Below are 21655 nucleotides of genomic sequence, written 5' to 3' on the forward strand. Positions count from 1 at the left end.
GGTCGTCGTGGGGCCGCACCCCTCCAGGCTGCTGTGTGTTTTGGGGCCTCCGAACTGCCCGGACTCCCTGGCCCTTGTTTGAAGAGTTGGCATGAGTCGGGCATATGGAGGGACAGTGCTTGTGATTTGCGGGGCTCTCAGCATCTGCTCTGGGATCCTCTGGAGGCCTGATAGATTTCAGAATCTCAAAGGTTTGGCCGCTGCACTCCCAGCCCCTCAAGTAAAGCAAGGTAGATGAATTATTCAACAACACCGGGCCATTAGCATTTGGGGCCTCACCTCTCTGGGGTCCTTGCCCTTGAGCAACTAAATGCTTTATTAAAGAGAAAATGCATGAGAAAGGTAAGGACAAGGGTGTATTAATTGCCCATCTCCTGGCAGTGCTTTAATTAAAGCCCTTATTGTTGGGATGGAGAGGAATCCATAAGAGGGGAAATTTCCTGATGACCCAGTCTCTAAGTGGAAAATCAAGAGGAAATGAGCCACATCTGTTTGTAGCATTCTGACTAAACCTGTATGACTAGGAAGAGGGAGGGGGAAAAGTCACATGGCTTGTATTAAAAGAGTACACAAAAGGAACTGACATTTTCTTCCCATTAGCTGGCAAAGAACGACAAATGTTCTTTACTCTTTACTCACCAATGTGAGTAAACGTATTTGGAGGGCAACACCCTCAAACTTTGGCGAAAATTTAACTTTTCTGTAGAGTTTTTAAATGGCCATGACTTTTAAAGCACCAGTTGCATTTGGACTTTATCCCAAAGGAATCATCAGAGCTGTGACCAAAGATGCATAATTTTGGAAAAAAATAAATAAATCCTCAGCATCTAGCCAAAGTATAAGGAATTTTTGATAGGTGGCTTTATGGTATGAATGTCTATTCAGCAAGCAGTGTAAAAACAGTATGAGAAACTGTGATATATATGTACGTGGAAAAAGCAGATTCCAAATCAGTATGTGCCTTCTGGCATTCCTTTATTAAAGTAAAAGTAGTATACTGATACACATAAAAAGGGAGTTGGATTATACCAAAATTAACTAATACTTCATAAGATTATGGGTATTTCATTTTCTTTGTGTTTTCTTGTTTTCTATAGTGACCTTATGTTACATTTGTAATCAGATAAGGAAAAAATATTAAATCCAACCTATATTTCAACAGCTACTCTTTTCAAAGAGTTGTACCCATGAAACCTGCATCACACCTAGATAAGGTATGACAGAATGGGAAGGAAATGTAAGCTCTCTGTATAAACTTCAGATTCGTATTCTGGAATTACAAAACTCTCTTATATATGATTAATATTTTGTATCTGAAATGTACTGAAGACATTCTGGAATTGAGTCTTCTGTCCAGATCAAAACATTATTTTTGATTCTGGGTATATGATGTAAAGTTGTGGATTGATATATAAAATAAACACCTTAGTCTTGGATTATAAAAACTTGGGGCGCCTGGGTGGCTCAGTGGGTTAAAGCCTCTGCCTTCGGCTCAGGTCATGATCTCAGGGTCCTGGGATCAAGCCCTGCATCAGGCTCTCTGCTCAGCGGGGAGCCTGCTTCCTCCTCTCTCTCTGCCTGTCTCTCTGCCTACTTGTGATCTCTGTCTGTCAAATAAATAAATAAAATCTTAAAAAAAAAAAAAAACCTTATGTGGAGAACGAAGTAAAAGAAAAAACTAATTAAACGTTCTTATAACTTCCAGCCATCGACAAGTGCTTGGGACAGGCAGGATGACTGTTCGCCAAGATCTCAGCTCCTCGGTGTAATACCTGGGTAGAGGCAAAAGGCCCCCTTAGGTAGCCAGAAGTCCAGGATCCTGTAAGTCTTTTTCAAATATGAAAATTCCTTCAGAAAATTCCTTTATCTCTCCCCCGCCAAGTTAGCAATCATCTTCCAAGTATATGGCTGGTTGATATACATCTGAAAGGTCTCATGACTAAGGTTTTACTAGGCAGTATAAATAACCTTATCCTAACAACAGCTAGCCCTCAAGGTCCTAGAAACCTTTCTTCCAAATTCCTTAGAGACTGATGCTATCCCTAACCAACCCCCACCTTGAAAGTATGTAATCAACCACTCCTCACAATCGCAGCTCAGTGCTTTCTACCCAGGGGTCCTGTCCATGTGCTACCATAAACGGACCTTTTTGAAAAAATTAACATATATATTATTTGTTTCAGGGGTACAGGTCTGTGAATCATCAGTCTTACACAATTCTCACCATAGCACATACCCTCCCCAGTGTCCATCACCCAGCCACCCTGTCCCCTCCCCCATAAAAGGACATTTTTGGCACCAAAGACATCTAAGGAATTATTTTGCAACCTTTCACTCCCAAACCCCAATGTTTCACATCAAAAACCATGCACTGTGATGACACTTAATTGAAGGAGGTATAAAAAGGAGACACTGGAAACTCAAAGAGGGGGAATTACCATTTCTGTTGGTTCTTAGAATTCTAAGAGTGAGAGAAGAGAAGTATTCTGTGGATGAATGTTGAAACTTATTTGTGAAAATAGAATCTATTTTTCTCTGCAACACTCTTGTACAATGGTGTATGTCTGTTACGTCTCAATAAGATGAAAACATTTTCCCATCTATTTCTACCACTAAAAGTTTTTTTGTCATGAGTAAATTAAAAGGTGGCAAAGTATGGCAGGTGTTTGGTTTCCTAGTTACATAAACTAGATTAGAGTCAAGAATTGGGGTTTTACTGGAAATTTCTTTCAATCAGTAAAATCTGTACTGGGGGATCATCAAGACACTCTAAATATAATTGGATAATTTCACATAGATTAATTTATTTTCATTTCCCCAATAAAAGCTCCATTGGAAATTTGGAGCCCTTTTCCGTATTTTTCTGAACAGGCTCCTTGACACAGGGATAGAGTTTTCCTGCTGTAGCTCCAGTGCTAAGACAGTTCTAGGTCTCTCGTAGGTGCATAATAAATGCCTATGAATACTGCATGAAATAAATGGGAGTTGCCGTCAAATGCCTCTAACCTGTCTCTGCCTGTTCTCCTGCAGCATGGATTTACCAAATAAGGGCTGGGAAGATTGTGAGAGATTTTAATAATCTTAGACACTAGGAACATGGTGGGGTTTGCCTCTAAAGGAGGGAGCTACAACTGTCTGCCCAGAAAACGTCCTGTCTCAGGCAGTGTGAGCTGTGATAGGAAGTGGAGCTACTGTCTGTCCCTTAGCCTTGAGATCATTTCAGTGACTTTGTTCAAAGGGAGAGTGTTGACATTGAACATCCTGTAGCCTGGACAAGAATAGAACTCAAGAGCCAAGGCTTTGAGTGAGTTTGGGCAGTAAAGGCTCCTGGTGCCTGCAACTCCCCTAAAGATTTTTGTCACCCCGCCCAAGTGACAAAGAGGAGAGCATGGAAAGTATGCCTGTTTGTCCACCAGGTTTGAAGCTGTGTGCTAGATCTCCTTTAAGGCCTTATGAATGGCACTAGGGTGGAGGGAGGGGTGTGGGGATGTCATTAAACAGAGGCCAACTTGTGTAAAATTAATCTGAATGCCAGATGCTTCTTGGCCTCCTAAATTAGTGTATTTCCATCATGCTTTTCAGAGAAATGGGCCTGTGAGGACTCTCAGAAAAGGCTTTCCACTGTCACAGTGAATTACACACTAGGTTAGCTGTGAAAAGCTGAAAGAGACTGCCTAAACAGAGCAAAGATAAGCCATCTTTTTGATGTTGGCCCTGGGAGCTGTGCCACCTCCGTTTGTACCTGGTGAGCACCTGCCAGACAGTTGACCTTCATATTTAGCTGTTACTGGCAAGAACATTCCAGTGATAAGCCACACCCCACGCAGGGAGGGATTCTGAAACCATGAGGTGCAGAGAGGGCGGCGCTTCTCAGAAGGAAAGCATGTTCATTTTGTTTCCTTTTGGCTTTTGAAGGCTTTAAAAAGTAAATATATTACAAACCATATTCCAGACATAGATTTAGAAGGAAAACAAAAATCTTTTATTCCTATCCCATTATAGTGATGAAAATAGAACATACCATTTAAATGTCATAGACTTTAACTTACACCTCACAATTATGTGTACACAAAAAGGAAATGAGAAACAAAATTAGATTGTTAGCACTAAGAATAATCTTGGAGACCTGCTTCTTGGATGAAAAATGTAAGGCCAGAGGTTAACAGGATTACTCAACAATGCAAATGAAGTTAGACAGGTCAGTATTTTACCCATAGTTCGTAGAAGCAGTATTTCCCATGGATCACTGATGTCACAGGCAAAAAATCTCATGAATTCCTTGAAATTCAATGGCATGGTCATCAGATACTGGTTAATCACAATACTTACTGACCTACTGCATTCTGGGGGGATAAAGGAATTTACATTTTTTTCTTGTGGTAGGGAATTTTAATTCTAAGAAAGGCCAATTCCCATCAGTTAATTTCTAGCCCTTGTTTAAAATGTCCTTTTTCAGAAACTCAAGACCTAATATATTTCCCAAAGTTTCCCCAAGTTTCAGCTAAGCAAAACCATTGAGGATCTTTTCATATATTCATTGGTTACTTGCCTTTCTTTTATTGAAGGCCCGGCTGGATATCCTTTGCCCATTTACAGGGAGGAGAGGTGAGGAGGTTTGGTCTTTTATTTTTTTTTACTCTCTAAATATGCCAGTTACCCTTGTCTATGATATAAGTTATAATTTTTTCCTCCTAGTTTGTCAGTTGACTTCCTTAATGCTGTTTTTCCCCCTTTTTTCTATGATTTTAAAGAAAACTTCCAGTTGATGTCCAGTTCCCTCTTTATATTTATCAAGATAAGTGTGGCACAATACACTTGAAAAGCAAACCAGAATTACACAGTAGTTAGCAGTCGTCCTATGCAAGTCTATTGTTAACTACCCAGAAAGATTCTGGGATCTTCTAGATCGTTAGCATGGCCGATCTGTAAGTGTGTGGACCAGTTACGGACTCCAGGACCACTTATTTAGAGACCTGTACATTAATGTTGCAATTCTTAAATTCAGGGTTTCCTAGTTTATTGGGTGTATTCTGAATCTATACAAAAAGTAAGTCACTTGCTTTATAATAAAATTATCCTTTTATTTAAGTTAGTATGTTTAGACACACAGTACAAATTGCTTTTGAAATAGAGCTTAGGAAATACCCAGATCTCATTGTTTAAGATGTTTCTCTTGAAAACCTCTTCCCCGGATTCATGTAATGCCCTTTTTAAAAAGATTTTATTCATATAAACAGAACTATGCTCACTTCAGCAGCACATATAATACAAAGAAGATACTTTTTTCCTAGTGATAGCAAAAACGGATCTAGCTATATTTTTCTGTTCTAATAGATATTGCTCTACAGAAGAAAAAGTGACTGTTCAGAAAGATATGTGTATAAAGAAGTAAACAAGTAAGAAGAAAGGTTAGCAAAACAAAATATTAACAGTGGTTATCACTGAATAGTATAATTACATGTGACTTATTTGTTTTTCATATCTTCCTCCTGGATTTTGATCCTCTCGTTAATGAGCCCATTCCATAGTATGAACATTTATTTGAAAGTGAGAAAGGGAAATCACAAACGTGTAAACAGAAATCCAAAGTGACGCCGTCTTCCTTTATGTAACTGAGACTATTTATAAACCCTGAGTGCAGTCTTTTCCCCTTACTAGCTGAGGTGTGCATTCAGCAGCGGAGGGCAAGAGGACTGACAGTAATCCAGTCTAAGAGGAGGGAGCTTTTACGGGCTCCTGGGAGCGTGTCAGCATCTTCTTGGGCACATGTTTGGTCTCTGCGAGGTCACGTCTGTCATTGTATGAGTCTCACATCTTACTCTGTTGAATAGGCTCCTTTCCAACAACATTGTGATTCAAGGTATTCCCCAGCTCTGGTACTTTGTCAAGGAAGGGCACTGAAATAACAGGATATTTTTATTCAGGTGACAGCATGGTGACAAGGGAATGGCCCACGAATTTGCTGCTTAAAATGGTGATACTAGCATTACACATAATTCCGAGTTCAGAAGACGTTCTAGGGCCCAAGAAAATACGGCCAAAGTTGAGACACTGAGTAGATAAGAGAGAGATTAATGAAGAAGTTGACCTTTCCTTGCCACCTTTTTTTGCCAAAGGAAAAGTGTTCTCACAGTTGAGCGACTAAATAGAAAGAGCCTCGTTCCAGAAACATAGAGGTCCCTCATAACACACGAAATATTTCTGACTCTCTTTTCTGAGCCAGGCCATGGCAGGGAGAGTAAACAGGAGCTGGTAGTTTGGACGAGGCTCTGCCTCCAGGAGCATGTCCTCCCCCTACTGCAGTCACGATTTGCAGAAGATACCATATAGTCCAAGATGTCCAAACACTTCCCTGGCCATGCTTCAGGCCAGGATGGCTGTCCTCCCACCAGGGGACAGATCCCTGCGGAGGCCCAGCCGCTCACCTGACACCCCCTATTATTACTGCTACCTGATCCCTCAGTGTTCCTCTCTCCACCTCACAAGATTGCCCAACATCATTTGTTACCTGCATCATCTTTGAACATTCTCATGTCCTTTAGCGCACAGCTGTGTCTTTGGAATCTACCTCTTTACCCGTATCACCCTCTCGGCCCTTGCTTCTGGCTTGGGCGCAGGGTACAGATTCTGACTCATTCCTTGTCTACCGTATCTTGCCACAGGTGATCAGCCCTGCTCCTGGAGAACATTATGGCCAAAATCCCAATCTTAAAAAGGAGATTGGAGACAAACTCATTAAAGACTTCCTACCATTTAATTTAAAGTTGATCAGCAGTCAATGTACACAATTTTATGGGTACCTTGATATAAAAGAATGTTCCAGAAAAATTTGAGGATACATGAAAAGTTTGATCAATTTATCTTCAACAATTTACTGTACACTTCTCATTTGATTAAGTCTATACTTAGATTTGGGGGAAATTTAAATGGGAGTCCTTACTCTAAGCTAGTTTAGCATGGCAAAGAAAATGTATACGTACAATACTGGCACATTAAGTGAGCGATCAGTGTTTGAGGACTGAGCGAGTCAATGATTGTAGTAGTGCTAACAGGCAACAATGATAAATGAAATTTTGAATACTGTGGATATAAGTTTACATACAGTTTGTAATGGTGCAAACCAAACTAGGATTTAATATACAGTTAATAAAATCCCAGTGTATAACCTTGTAAAGTATGTGAATAAGCTTAGGATTATTAGCCATTGGATGGAGGTTTTTACATGTAGTTTTTCTATTTATATTTTTCTGGTATTTTCTATTATTTTCCTAAGCACATATTACTATTAAAAGAAAATATTCCGAAAATGGTAGAGATAGTATGTGCTATGAGTTCCAAAGACAGACATTACTTTGCACCAGAACATTTGGGGAGAGCTTCTTGGGTGAGTGAATTCTGAGCTGGGCTAATGCAATTTTGATTGGAAGAAAAATGGTCAAGTGTTTAGATAGGTACCTTGGCAGGACTGAGGAGAAATCAACTGATCTTTAATTAATTTAATTTAATTAAAGTTACTTTGTGTGTTTCTGTTGGTGACAGGTAGCACAGTGGGCTTTGAAACACTTTTGTACAGCTTTTCCTTCAGAGTAAAGGACAAGGAATGCTTCAACCCAAGAGCACAAGGTAAAGCAGCATAATATTCTCTGTCTTATTTTATCTTAAAATCTCCTGCATTGTTTGACTTCTGTTACCATACATATGTTATTTGTGTTAACATAGTGCTCTTTTCCAATGCAACTACTGGAATAACATTAGAAAAAAATTACTCTCCTAGAAGGTCACACCATGTCCTGACTTCTATATCTTGTGGATCTACCAGTTGGGTTTCCCCAGGTATATGCTAATGGTCTTTTGAGAAGAATCAGCTGGATGATCATTAAAGCTTCAAAAAGTTAATTAGCAATTCTGAATTTTTAAAAAGCAATGCCTGTTTCATTTGCTTTCATAAACAGCCATGAAAGACAAGCTATGCAACAAAAGCAAAGTGAGTAAAAGCCCAATAGTAAACAAGGGATTCACACATTCTAATTAGGAGAAAGTTGACCCTACCTTCTGTGTTTGTTTAGAAGATCTGAATTGCGTATATCATGATTAACTATAAAATGCCTCTCCCACCCCTTTACCTTTTTCTGTGGCCACTTCTGTCTTCTGTTGAATTTAAGATTTTTGACATGTTTGTTGCTAAAAAATGGCTGGTTTAGGGGCACCTGGGAGGCTCAGTGGTTTAAGCCTCTGCCTTCTGCTCAGGTCATAATCCCAGAGTCCTGGAATCGAGCCCCACATCCGGCTCTCTGCTCAGCGGGGAGCCTGCTTCTGCCTCTCTATCTCCCTGCCCCTCTGCCTGCTTCTGCCTACTTGTGATTTCCACTCTGTCAAATAAATAAATTAAAAAAAAAATCTTAAAAAAAATCGCTGGTTTAAATTAATGCACACTGATATATATATGGGAAAGAGGACAGAACGGAGATTTATTTAAAAATGTGATACTTTTGCTTTTGTTTTCTAGAAAGGGGCCTAATCCCTTTAATGGGCTTTTGTGCTGGTGTTTCTAACAGTGTCCTAAGAATCTGGATAGGAAGAAATTTTAGGATACTTGGGCATAGCCAGAGTAAGCAAGGACTGGGAAAATTGCTCTGTATGATAAAGAATAGTGGAATTTTGAATTTACAAGAAAACCAAGAGTCAAAATAAGGAACCCTGAGAACATGTTAAAGATTTTAACAAAACAGGTGTCTAATGTGGGAGAGGCCTAGGAAAAGGGTGGCAAGGCAACCAAGGTTTACAAGGGGACCAAGCAGTGAGAAAATCAGATCATATGATATAGTTCAGGGTCTGGAGCTTTTCTTCTTAAGGACCACGTAGTAAATATTTTTGGCTCTGGGTGCTACCTAGTCTCACCATCTGTGGCTTCTACTCAATTCCTCTGTCGCAGAGGGACAAGTAGCTATAAGTAGGCCAACAGTGGGTGAGGCTGTGTTCCAGTAAGCCCTTATTTACAAAAACAGTTACTTTTAGGTTCCATGATTTCTACTATTCAGTTCTACACTGTGTCCCCCTTTGGGTTGTAGCATAATCTCCCTTTTCACCCCAATCCTTCAGCAAACAGCTCAACATTTACTACACAACACCTGTGAGGCCAAGCTGGGGCTCTCAGTTCCTGGAATGCAGGCATGAGGTGTGGTGACAAGCCCCTGTGGGCGGGGGAGGGGCACAGAAGGGAGAGAGCAGTCCTAGGAGGCCAGGTGAGGCAGAGAATTGAGTCAGAGCTGGGAAGCAGGAAATGCAGACTCCACAGGATCCTTAGGTGACCCTGTGCACTTAAGGGGAGTGGGGGACCTGGAGGCACACCCACGTGGCAAATGCTTGGGTTCCACAAGAAAAACAAAAGCTTCCCTCTCAAAGGTTCACGGCACCCCTGCACAAAAATAGAGGAATGCTCTGTTGAAACAGTGCCTGTGCATAGCGCAGATGGCAGTCCTCACCCAACTGCTGGAAACAGCCAGAATCCAACACAACAGCAACCAAGGCATTTCTACTTCCTGAAGTACCTTCTGACACCCCAGCCCCAGGGATCCAGCTAGACCAGCAACCTATGCAGATCTTGTTCTCATTTTTCAGTACTTGAGCTTTCCAAGACATGAGCTCAGGATATACGTGAGGTACCTGCTGTCTTCCTGATTGGTTTGCAGTGTCTGAGGCTTTACACTGTTGTCTTCTTGAGGATGTAAATGGATCATCTCTTTAGGTTTCCCATCTGTATTCTTGCTAATGGGCAGAAGAGGAAAAATAGGAAAATAGCTTAATTATATACATTTCAGTCTTGGAAGAAATTCGTCAGTGGCATTCACTTTGAAATTTAGGGCAGAATTTGCCGAAGTTTCTGAAATCTTTGTGAGATATATAAAAGGAAAACATAACCAAATCCCACCTTTCAAGACTAAGTCAAAACTCGAAGGAGAAAAAGCTATGAAAACCACCCTGTACATTGTGTCAGAAGACTGAATTCTTACAGACAAGTGTCCATGCCTAAAGCAACACTTCCTTCCACAACAGTTCTGACAGGCAAATAACCTTTTACCGCCCGATTGTGACATCGAAGCCTCACAAGGTCAGGGGCCCTGTACAGTGGGTCTGACTCAAAGCTTCCTCTTCTGCTTTAGTGAAGGTAGAAGTTCTGTGTTCTGTCCAATTAACGTCCACAGTTTGGAGAGCAGCAGTCCTTGTCATGAGGCGTAGGAAGACTGACAGTATTTCCAAGGATTTAATCGCTTTGAGATGCCAGTAACGATCACATTTGAAGAACGATAGCTCACATTTTCTTTCTTTTTTTTTTTTTTTAAGATTTTATTTATTTATTTGACAGACCGAAATCACAAACAGGCCGAGAGGCAGGCAGAGGGGCAGGGAGGAAGCAGGCTCCCCGCTGAGCAGAGAGCTGGATGCGGGGCTCCATCCCAGGACCCTGGGATTATGACCTAAACTGAAGGCAGAGGCTTTAACTCACTGAGCCACCCAGGTGCCCCAATAGCTCACATTTTCTGACCTTCATCCTAAGCCAGGCACTGTGTTAAGTGAGCTTGGAACTACTGTCCCTATTTTACAGACAAGGAAAATGAAGTTCAGAGAAGGGAAGTGTCTCCCTGGGGGTTTCATAGCCAGTAGGTGGGAGTGAACACAGCTCTCACTGCTCACTAATCTTGGGATCTCACGTGGTGTGCTGCTCTGCCTCTTCAAGGGCTAAGTAAGCACTTCCCTGGCAGAAATTAAATGAGACATGATGCAATACTGGTACCTTTAGGTTTGGAGTATGTGTTGGTATTAGGGATTTCAGGGTGGAAGCACAAAGAGTTAAGTCACTTGGCCACTTGCCAGTACTTCATTACTCAGTTACTCTTTACCCTTTCTTAGAAATTACAAGGAGGGCATCCCCTGAGACAAAGAGCAAGAGTGAATCAGGAGCCAAAGTTTTCAGAGGGTGAGGAAGGGCAACTTGAGATCCTTGCGTGAGGAAGAGCAGAGGTTTATACCAACAAGTGTTCCAGAGCAGCTTCCAAGGCACAATGACTAAGTGTTTATCTGAGGAATGGCCTAGAAGAGGTCTTGGATGATAGGTGGTACATGGAGTGAGAGAAAATACAACCTTAGAGTATGCTGAATGAATGGCTATCCAATTGAATGATGGTGGTAATGAGGTAACAGAAAATATGTATTGTTTTCTTCTCTCAGTACCTGGCACAGATCTCTGAGACGCTTATATAATTTTAAGTATCACTTGAAAAAAATGTTATTATCTTATATATTTCTTTTAGTGTGAATACTTCTCTGTCTATAATGTACATCAAGGGTCTTCTTTATAATTATGAATTATTACATTTGTTTATGTAGTGGTTTTTGTTTTTTTTTTGAGGTTTTCTTTCATTTCTCTTTGGCTTTTAAGAGGAGACAGGTACAGTCATAGACATTTTCTAGGACAATATGGCTATGCTTACCTTTTTTTGAGCTTTACAATTATCCAATAAGAGCCAATGACAGATGAAAGAAAGAAGATCACGCCAAAGAAAATACCTAGGCAGTAAAACAGGGTCATTGAATGCACAGAAAATATAACCCATCCATTTTAAACTCTAAACATCTAGTCGCACTCGAAGTTGCCAGTGAGTTCTTTAAATGCAAGTATAAATTCTACTTTTAAGAAACACCTCACAATGGGGCGCCTGGGTGGCTCAGAGGGTTAAGCCTCTTCCTTCAGCTTGGGTCATGGTCTCAGGGTCCTGGGATCAAGCCCCACATCAGGCTCTCTGCTCAGCAGGGAGCCTGCTCCCCACTACCCCCCACCTCCCGCCTGCCTCTGCCTACTTGTGATCTCTGTCTGTCAAATAAATAAATAAAATCTAAAAAAAAAAAGAAAAGAAATACCTCACACAGGCTTACCTTTAGGAGTTTCCCTCTACTCCTGGTTTAATCTAGCACATTAGTCTTAGGGTCAGGGTCACTGATAAAGTGTGAGCAGGGCAGTCTGTAACCTTTAGTCTATAGCAGCCTTTCAACAGCTAGGTGACAACAGCCCTGGAGCTCCTGGCCTCGGCGCTGGAGGACCCTGCGCTCCCGCCTTGTGTAAGGCCCAGGGACCAGCTGTCCTCTGCCACAGAGTCTGCCACCAAACCACTTCTCTTAAATGGGCTAAGGAAGTTGGTCTTTGTGGCTTCCAGTTTGTGGGAGTGGGCGTGATACCATCCTGAGGAAACTTCCTGGGTTATAAACCAAAGAGGAAGTAGGGCTCTCCAGCTACGAACAGGAAGGATGATTATTCAGCTGTAACAGTTTAAAGCCAGTATAGAACCTTCCGTCAAGGACACTCACTCTGTATGCCTGTGAGGATACCAGTCTTGCCACACTGTGGCCTGAATTTTGACTTACTTTCCTTCTAACCGAAATTGTAACGTAGGAGACACTGATCTCTCCTTTTAGGTTTCACTCGTGTCAGTACATACTTACTGTTCAGGGTGCGAGAGCTCCTCATCCAGCCCTTCCCAAAACTTACCGACTATGAGAGCGCTTGTGCCTGAGGGGAAGACAAAAGCAGGACAACGTCAGTCTGGCCCACAGCATGGCCAAGAGGAGATCAGTCACTGATGATTCTTCCTGATTTTTTCAGAACACGGTCTGATGTTTTTCTAATGTAAGAAGCCATTGGTTTCCCTCATGTAACTTCATTTTATCTTGTGCACTGAGCAAAGTGTGTTTTTTTTCTTTTTAACTTAAAATTTTATCATAAAACAATTACAGAAGAGAGTTTATAAAACAGTATAAATGAAAAATATCACACAGGATTGTACTACCCTGAAAAATCCTTCACTAGGTAAAACTGTACTAAAATTGTGGTATACATTTTTCTAGCTTCCTAGGCCGACTATGTCTGCCTCACTGATTTTTTCCTACATTCAGCTCCAGAAAGCTGTTTCTGGAAGCTTATGATTTCAGGATGCCTCTAGTAGGTCTTCAGGGACTAGAGAGCCTTAAATTAATCTTACTGTTCTAGGGCTTCTGTCTCTTTCAGCCTGTCAGCTCTAAAAAGAATCGGAAGAATGACAGACGAGGGCGCAAGTCTGGGTGTTTCAGTCAGTTAAGCATCTTCCTTTCATTCAATTCATGATCCCCCAGGGTCCCAGGATTGAGCCTGGTATAGGGCTCCCTGCTCATTGGGGAGTCTGCTTCTCCCTTTGCCCCTCCCACTGCTCCTGCTTCCCCACCACTCTCAAATAAATAAAATCTTAAAAAAAAAAAAAAAAGAAGAAGAAGAGGGTGTAAGTCCTTGGAGTCAGATTGGCTCGGTTAAAAATCAGTTTTAACTACCAAATAGCCATATATTTTCCATGTTCATTGATTTTTCTATATCTCATTTATCCTACCTGTGTATTAGAGATCACAGTACATCTAACTCATAAGAGCATTCATTCCCTAAATATTTATTGAGAACATATGAGCTATTTAATTCTGGGTACTGGGGACACAAGTGAAATAGACAAAGATCCCTGCCCTCATGGAGCTTTTATATATATATATATATGTGCTTAATTATAATCATTAACTTGCTCAAGAGCTCACAGAATTAAAAGAACAAATGTAAAGGACTCAGAGAAGCCTTTGTCATAAAGGAAGCACCAATTGATGGATGGATATTAGTTCTTGTTTACCGCTAGTAATATATATATCTTTTTCTTCATCACAAATGTAATAGTATCCAAATAATACAGAAATATGTGAAGTAAAAATAAGAGTCCCTGTAATTTTTCTCCTGTACTGTTAAGAATTTCGCTTACAACTAGATGTCCATCAACAGATGAATGGATAAAGAAGATGTGGTATATATATATATATATACAATGGAATATTATGCAGAAAAATGAAATCTTTCCATTTGTAATGACGTGGATGGAACTAGAGGGTATTATGCTGAGCGACATAAGTCAATCAGAGAAAGACAATTATCATATGATCTCACTGATATGAGGAATTTGAGAGGCAGGGTGGGGGGTCATGGGCAAAGGGAGGGAAAAATGAAACAAGATAAAACCAGAGAGGGAGACAAACCATAAAAGACTCTTAATTTCAGGAAACAAACTGGGGGTTGCTGGAGTGGAAGGGACCGAGTGGCTGGGTGATGGAAACTGGGGAGGGTATGTGCTATGGTGAACGCCATGAACAGTGAAAGACTAATGAATCACAGACCTGTACCCCTGAAACAAAAAATACATTGTATGTTAATTTAAAAAAAAAAGGATTTAGCTCGTAACTTATTTAGTGGACTTCTCTTCCTAGAACATCTGTGAAATGAAGTTGCAGGATGTAATAAGCCAACAGTTCTGGCTATAATCAGTATTTATTGAGGAAGCATCAAGTGATTCCTTGTCTTTTTTTTTTTTTTAATTTCTTCTTTGCCGGTATTCTCCGGAGAGCAAAATTGCTTTGGCTGAGAACTACTGATTTTTTTTATAATATCCTGAAATGTTCTGGTACATTCCTTTCTGGAACATTTTCCTGTGATCTAAGTTTTTATGTATTTATAACGTCTTTCTCTCTAGCTAATACTTCAACTGTGGAACGAAGTATTCAATATATGTCAGCTTGTATGATCATCGCAACCACCACTTGTATGTTCGTGAGAACACTATTAACCCTTCATTATATTTGCACAGAGATCTCATCTGGCTAATGTCTTCAAATTTACTTTTCCAAGTATGTAAATTCGAAGACAAATTTGTTGACATTTTATGATCTTCTCTATGCTATCAGAAAGCTCAAAACGCTGCCCTTCCTTTAGCTGTTTCATAAATATTCTTATATTTTACCGTAGCTGTTCTATGGTCACTTTTTAAACTTCTCTTTATTCCATCTGGTATTTATTATAAGATAAAAAGAAAGGGTCGGGGCACCTGGGTGGCTCAGTGGGTTAAGGCCTCTGCCTTCGGTTCAGGTCATGATCCCAGGGTCCTGGGAAGGAGTTCTTTGCCCGGGCTCTCTGCTCGGTGGGGAGCCTGCTTCCCCCTCTCTCTCTGCCTGCCTCTCTGCCTACTTGTGATCTCTGTCTGTCATATAAATAAATAAAATCTTAAAAAAAAAATTTCTTCAGTGCTACCTTATAGCATTTGGTCATCTTTTCCTTTCCCATGGTTTGATTTCTGTTACTATGTTTTATCTGCAAGATACATTTATTTTATTAATATTTGCTTGTTCCATTTACTTATGAAAGTAAGTTTATTTTTTGTGCTGGCATAAAGTAATTCAGGTATTGTAGCTTTCTATTTTCTTTTACTATCTGGTATGGTTACTCTTCCAATTATGTGAATTTTCTCTCTCTCGCAGACACATCTTCAGAATTCTCTAAAGGCATCCAGTTGGTTCAACAGTGAGATTTTTGCCAAAGAAGTAAATATAATTTGACATTAAGGGAGTGTCAAATTTATAATTTGGAAATATTATGTGAGTCAGCTTAGTTAACATGTTTAAGGGATTAACTATAAAAAATAGATCTTGAACAATCTTAGCATTCAATCATGTATTATAACAAAGAGTTGTAAGAGTTGTGGAGGGCAGCTTCGCATTAATTTTGATTAAAGATGATTATACACTGTTAATTTTGCTCAATAGCATCTTGATGTGTACAAATTTAGGATTTAGGGTTTTCTATCTTATATCACTCTCTAGTTGTTAGCAGAGGGGTACTCTTCTACTGAGCTCAATGATACATGATTTCTTTTTTTTTAAATTCATTTTTTAAAATTTGAATTAAATTTAGTTAGCATATAGTGTGTTCTTAGCTTCAGGGGTAGAGTTTAGGGATTCATCAGTTCTATACAACACCCAGTGATCATTACACCAGGTGCCTTCCTTAATGCCCATCACCCAGTTACCCCATCCCCCCACCTGCCTCCCCTCCAGCAACCCTCAATTTGTTCCCTATAGTTAAGAGTTTCTTATTGGCCTCCCTCTCCATTTTTAACTTATTTTATTTTTTTTCTCTTCCGCTCTGTTCATCTGTTTTGTTCTTCAATGAATAAAGAAGATGTGGTATACACACACACACACAAAATGGATTATCACTCAGCTGTCAAAAGAATGAAATCTTGCCATTTGCAATGACGTGGATGGAACTTTAGGTATTATGCTAAAAGAAATAAATCAGTCAAAGAAAGACAAATACCATATGATTTCACTCATATGTGCAATTTAAGATACATGATTTCTAAATCTGCTCTATCCAGCGTACCAGCTTAAAATCCTGTATACCAGTGAGGGAGACCAACCATCTTATCTCTGCACCTTGGAAAGTGCTCTCTCACTCATGTTGAAATATTCTTGAAGGCCTGCACTACCATTGATGTGCTCCTGACTTTTAAGGCCCCAAGGCTATGAACAAATCATTACTGTGCCATGCAATCAACAATAGAGTAATATAGACAAAAAAGGTTCAGAGGGGTTCCTGAGGAGAGATGGATGGGTTGAGCAGTGTGAGAAGAGTGAGGCTTGCCTTACTTTCATTGCAAGGGTTTTCTGGGAAGAATTAGGAGCTCCTGTCGTACTCCTTAGCTCTTAGCAGGTGTTATAAACATCACACCACATTCAGTGACAGTATTGCAGAATGAATGAATAATAACCATGACTAAGGAAGGACCTACATTTCTTGCAGCTCCATTTACTAGATGTGCATATGGCAAGAGGAGGGTTCCATGTGTCTTCTGCCTGGCATTGGCTCTGGGGACTGCCTTCCAGAGTATACCCATCCTCACACTCGAAAGTTATATTATCTCCATAGTGATACACTTTTCTCATTTCCAGCTCCTTCCGGATTCCATTCATAAACTCTGGGATGATACATTTTACCTCTGAAATTAGAAAAATCAGAAGGAAATTGACATTTTATTGTTAATTGTTAATTGAAACCGACATAGTGGAGAGATCTATGACCCCAAACTGCTTTGCCTTCAGCAAAGATGTCATGTTTTCGATCAGGAACTGTTGACACCCACCCAATATCTTAGGATTTTAAATTCTCTGACTTTCATTTCTTGGGTAAAGTAAGAGAATATGGAATGTGTTATGCATCCACTTTTAATTATTGATACCTCTGCAACTGGGGAAAGATTGGGAGATATGATCACCATCTTCTAACACTGGATCCACTTTGGTCACCCCATAAGGAAACAGGAATATCACATTAACTCTCTCTAGGTATACAGTACATACTCGTATTTTGCTTCTTGATTTAATGCATGTTTCTGGCTCATATCTATGCATAGAACAAAGAAGCTAGTAAATCATGATTCTAAATTCAAAACATAATTTTTCTACTTTATTTTACCTTATTTAGCTTATTCTTTGTTTTGCTTTTTTTTTCTGCCCAGCTATCGATACCTTCTTCAGCTTTAAGCAAAGCCTGCTTTTTAGTTGTAATTATTCAAACATGAGGCTAAATTATTATTTTCTGTATAGGAACCAACAAGATAAAGTGGTATTTCCCAAAGTATGGTCTGTGGTCTTCCTACTTCAGAATATACTGATGGGTTTGTTAAAAGTAGTCCAAACTCCAGTTCAAAATGTCAGAATCAGAGTTCTTAGGAATGACGCTTGAGATCCTAATCTTACAAGGTTCTTGGCTGATTTTGCTCATGCTAAAGACCTAGAATGATTGCTATAAAGCACGTTCAAAGAGGACAGTTATTAAGACAAAATGAATTTTACTTGAAAGCAGCTGCCAAGAGAATAGAATATTACCCTTTTATTTTCAGGAGAAGAACCTTCCTAGAGTCTTGATTTGAATACTTAATCTTTGAAGTATTCCCTGACCCTCCCTATTTCTCCAGGCGACTAAAGCAAGGAGGGGTAAGCGTTCGGATTTCTGCAGAGACACAGGGACTCCACAGTATATGCACTCCATTCTTGTAAATAAATACAGGAGGGCCATTTACACCTCTGTAGAGGACCTCATTTTCTTTCTCTAAAATCAGAGTGTGGCTAGCCAAGGACTTCTGAGACTTTTCGGTTGCGGAGCGCCCTCTGGCCCTATAACCACCATGGCAGCCATAGGACTAACTGCTCCTTTACATTTGAAACACAGGCATGCCTGAAATCCCTCCTACCTCATTCCTGCTCTTAGTTTTCTAAAAAGAAAAGAAGGGGGACAAAAAGCAAATTGCTAACTTACTGCTGTGCAAAGTCAAAAGAACCACATTTGAAAGGAGACAGAACACAGTGCAGTGTTTAAAAGCATGGGTGGGGGGCACCTGGGTGGCTCAGTGGGTTAAAGCCTCTATGTTCGGCTCAGGTCATGATCCCAGGGTCCTGGAATCGAGCCCCGCATAGGGCTCATAGGGCTCTCTGTTCGGCAGGTTGCCTGCCTCCCCCTCTCTCTGTTCCTGCCTCTCTGCCTACCTGTGATGTCTGTCAGATAAATAAATAAAATCTTTAAAAATAAATAAATAAATAAATAAATAAATTAAAAGCATGGGTGGGGCAGTGGCCCAACGCAGGCACCACCACCCACGAGCTGCATACCATGGACTAGTTACTGGGTCTCTCTCTCAATTTCCTCTTCTGTAGAATAGCAAGAATAATCCCAACTCATCAGACTCCTTGAGAGATTAACACAAATAATTTTTATTAAAGACCTCAGTACCATGCTTAGTCACAGAATATTTTTAATCCCAAATTTTGTAGTTTTTAAGAATATTAACAACAAAAGATTTTAAGTCTATGCAAACACAGACAGGAATAAAGGCAGTAATTCCTGGCACTTGTTCTAGGGAAGAGATGAAATAAGCACTTCACCTTTGGTCTTGGAAGTTATAATAAGGACCCATATTCAGTAATTGCAGGAATTAATTGCTCTCAACCTTGCTCCATGCTTCAATTTTCCTTACAAAAAAAAGTGTACTTCTAGTCTCTTATTTAAGGTATTGGTGAGGACCACTTGTGACTCTCTGAGATCCTTCAGAGCTAAGATACATTATTCGTTAAAAGCCCACAAATCATTTTATTTATTTATTTATTTATTTTTTTATTTTTTTATTTATTTGACAGACAGATCACAAGTAGGCAGAGAGGCAGGCAGAGAGAGAGAGGAGGAGGAGGCAGGCTCCCTGCTGAGCAGAGAGCCCGATGCGGGACTCGATCCCAGGACCCTGGGATCACGACCCAAGCCGAAGGCAGAGGCTTTAACCACTGAGCCACCCAGGCGCCCCCCACAAATCATTTTAAATTGGTGTTTGATGTCTACTGTATTACTGGAAATTCCATCAGTTCGTTCTACTACTTTGGTAGAACTAAGAGTCCTTGGGTAGCCTCCTTCTCATCTTTTTTCCCCCCATTTTTCTCCCCCCTCTATTGACACTCATTTCACAATCTTCTCAGAAAGATCTCTCAGTCTTATCAGCCCCGTGCATCCATTTTCCATTAAAAAACCCAACAAGAATAATAAATACCTTTGCAAAAATGATCAAATTGGTTCCAGGTTCCCTGGTTTGTGCAGAATATGAAGGCTCTTCCCACCAACAAGTAGCCTGGGTCACAAGTGTAGTTGACAGTCATTCCCGGAAGATATGGAGATGCAGGTCTTTCAAGGTAATATCCATTGTGGATCTTGGGCAGATGGGGGCATTCTAAGAACAAGATCCCCCCAAAACACAAGAAAAGACATTCACTGAAACAAAGAAGTACAAATACGCCAACATATCTAATAGCATGTTTGACTCTTAGAGACACAGGAAGACCCAAAGCAGGCACTACTTATTTCCCAATCAGTGGGAAAACTGATTCTTTAAATGTAGACCTTCAGCCTGTAAACAGGACCACCTGTATTCTCTTCCTGCAAACTGCATCAGATGGGAGTACCACCGGGATCTACAAAGGACCACTTTGGTGCTACCTGTCCTCACTGGTGCACAGAGCTGTTTCAAAGACCAGGACAGCCACGAATGAGCCCCGGATTGTACAGATATTGTCATTTAATACCAGACTAATACATAAAAGGAGGGAGCTGCCAAGAGCACAACCTTGAACTCCACTTTTCTAGGACGTCTTGAGTGCCTGTTGCTAAACATGAGACGAAGGGTCAACAAAATGCAGTCACAGGCTGAGCAGAACGCTTAGAAGGAACAAAAGCAATACAAATGCCTGCCTTGGAGTTTCTTTAGTCATTTCCATCAAATCTAAAGTAAAATACAGCCATCAACATGTGCTTTTGCTCAGCACACCCATCTATCCAATAGAAATACAGCTGGGTTTTTGTGTGTGTTTTTTTGTTTGTTTGTTTGTTCGTTTGTTCGTTTGTTTTTTTAAAGTAGGCTCCATGCCCATTAGGGAGCTCAATGTGGGGCTGAACCCACAACCCTGAGATCCAGACCTGAAGTCAAGAATTGGCCGCTCCACCAACTGAGTGATGCAGGAGCTCCGAAATACAACTTGTAATAGAGATGGTACGACAGTGTTTTCTTTGGCATTTGCTTTTAGTGCTTGAAAATAGTCTCTGTGAAGTCTGGGCCTCACTGATTCTTCCCATTGTTTCCCTCCTTCTCTTGTCACTATCCCACACTCCTCACCCCAGCAGGAAGGGCCATGAGAGGACCAGCAATTGGGACACAGCAAGGCACATCTAGAACACACCTGTCATTCTCCCAGTAGGTAATTCTGTGTGCCTTACAAGAAAGCCACATTCCCAAGCCAAAATGACTGTCCCCATAGAAATAGGGAGGTTCTCACCTAGATATTCTGATCTAGATGGGACATAGGGAAATATGTATGCACTGACCTGTAGAACCAGCAAGTTTGCAGCGAGGGGCAGGGCCGCTCCAAATCCCGTTCCCTTCATCGTCACTTGTGCAGCGGAGGGTGCTCTCCCCGATGAGGTTGAAGGTCATCCCTCTGGCTGGGTGGTGGTCACATGTGTAAGTAATTTCCTTTCCATAGGGAATGTCTCCCTGAGAAGGTCCGGTGTGCTGCCCATTAAGGATAGAGGGAGGATTTGGACAAAAGATTTCTGGAAAGAAAGCAAGAGCTTTAGTTTCCATTAGCATTTCAATCAGCATGATCCTACCTCCATGATACCCTGGGACTGTATTTTTGCAGTGGGAACACAACTACAGTGGGTGGATTTAAATATGTAAGACTTTTTCTTTCGGAGAAGTAACTAACTGAAGTGAGTCTTTAATTTCACTTTATTGTAAAAGTCCAAGACCCTCCAGGTAGCTAAGATTCGATTGGAAAGGTAACGAATTTGTTTTTTAGCAACTGTTGTTTGCCTGCTTGATGTCTGGCATAAAGACAGTCCTGGGTTGACACTGGGGGTATAAGACAGATGAGGTTGGCCCTCAAAGATCTGAAGTTGCGAAGAAATCTTAGTGAATCTTTATTAAACATAGACTACCGTTCTCAGCAGATGTAAGTGTTTCTTGATGATTCATGACCATTATCATCTGTATCGATACCAAATACACAATAGCATATACACTGATTCCTATTGGGCTCTTCAGAGCCAGATTAAGTGGCTCTAGGAGTATTTTCTTTTGTGTTTTTCTTTCTTCCAATTGACCGGCTGTCATTTCTTTCTGCTTTTAGTCTGTTTCTAGCAGTTCTCTCCCTAAAACTAATTTGATGCTTTGAA

General features: G+C 40.6%; 1 protein-coding gene across 1 annotated transcript in view; it reads right to left on the reverse strand.

Moving 5' to 3' along the window:
* Window positions 1–5863: 5863 nt before the first annotated feature.
* Window positions 5864–21655, reverse strand: part of LOC116879733 (complement receptor type 1-like) — a 38010-nt gene continuing 22218 nt past the window's right edge. The window contains exons 5-11 of the mRNA XM_032878137.1: window positions 20804–21031; window positions 19479–19655; window positions 16677–16883; window positions 12542–12562; window positions 11490–11565; window positions 9664–9765; window positions 5864–5897 (exon numbers count right to left, since the gene is read on the reverse strand). Of these exons, the coding sequence (XP_032734028.1) occupies window positions 5885–5897; window positions 9664–9765; window positions 11490–11565; window positions 12542–12562; window positions 16677–16883; window positions 19479–19655; window positions 20804–21031 (824 nt within the window). The 3' untranslated portion in view covers window positions 5864–5884. The remainder of the gene's footprint in view (window positions 5898–9663; window positions 9766–11489; window positions 11566–12541; window positions 12563–16676; window positions 16884–19478; window positions 19656–20803; window positions 21032–21655) is intronic.

The sequence above is a fragment of the Lontra canadensis genome, unplaced genomic scaffold (genome assembly GCF_010015895.1).
Source record: "Lontra canadensis isolate GAN:19392208 unplaced genomic scaffold, GSC_riverotter_1.0 scaffold63, whole genome shotgun sequence".
In the NCBI taxonomy this organism is placed as follows: domain Eukaryota; kingdom Metazoa; phylum Chordata; class Mammalia; order Carnivora; family Mustelidae; genus Lontra; species Lontra canadensis.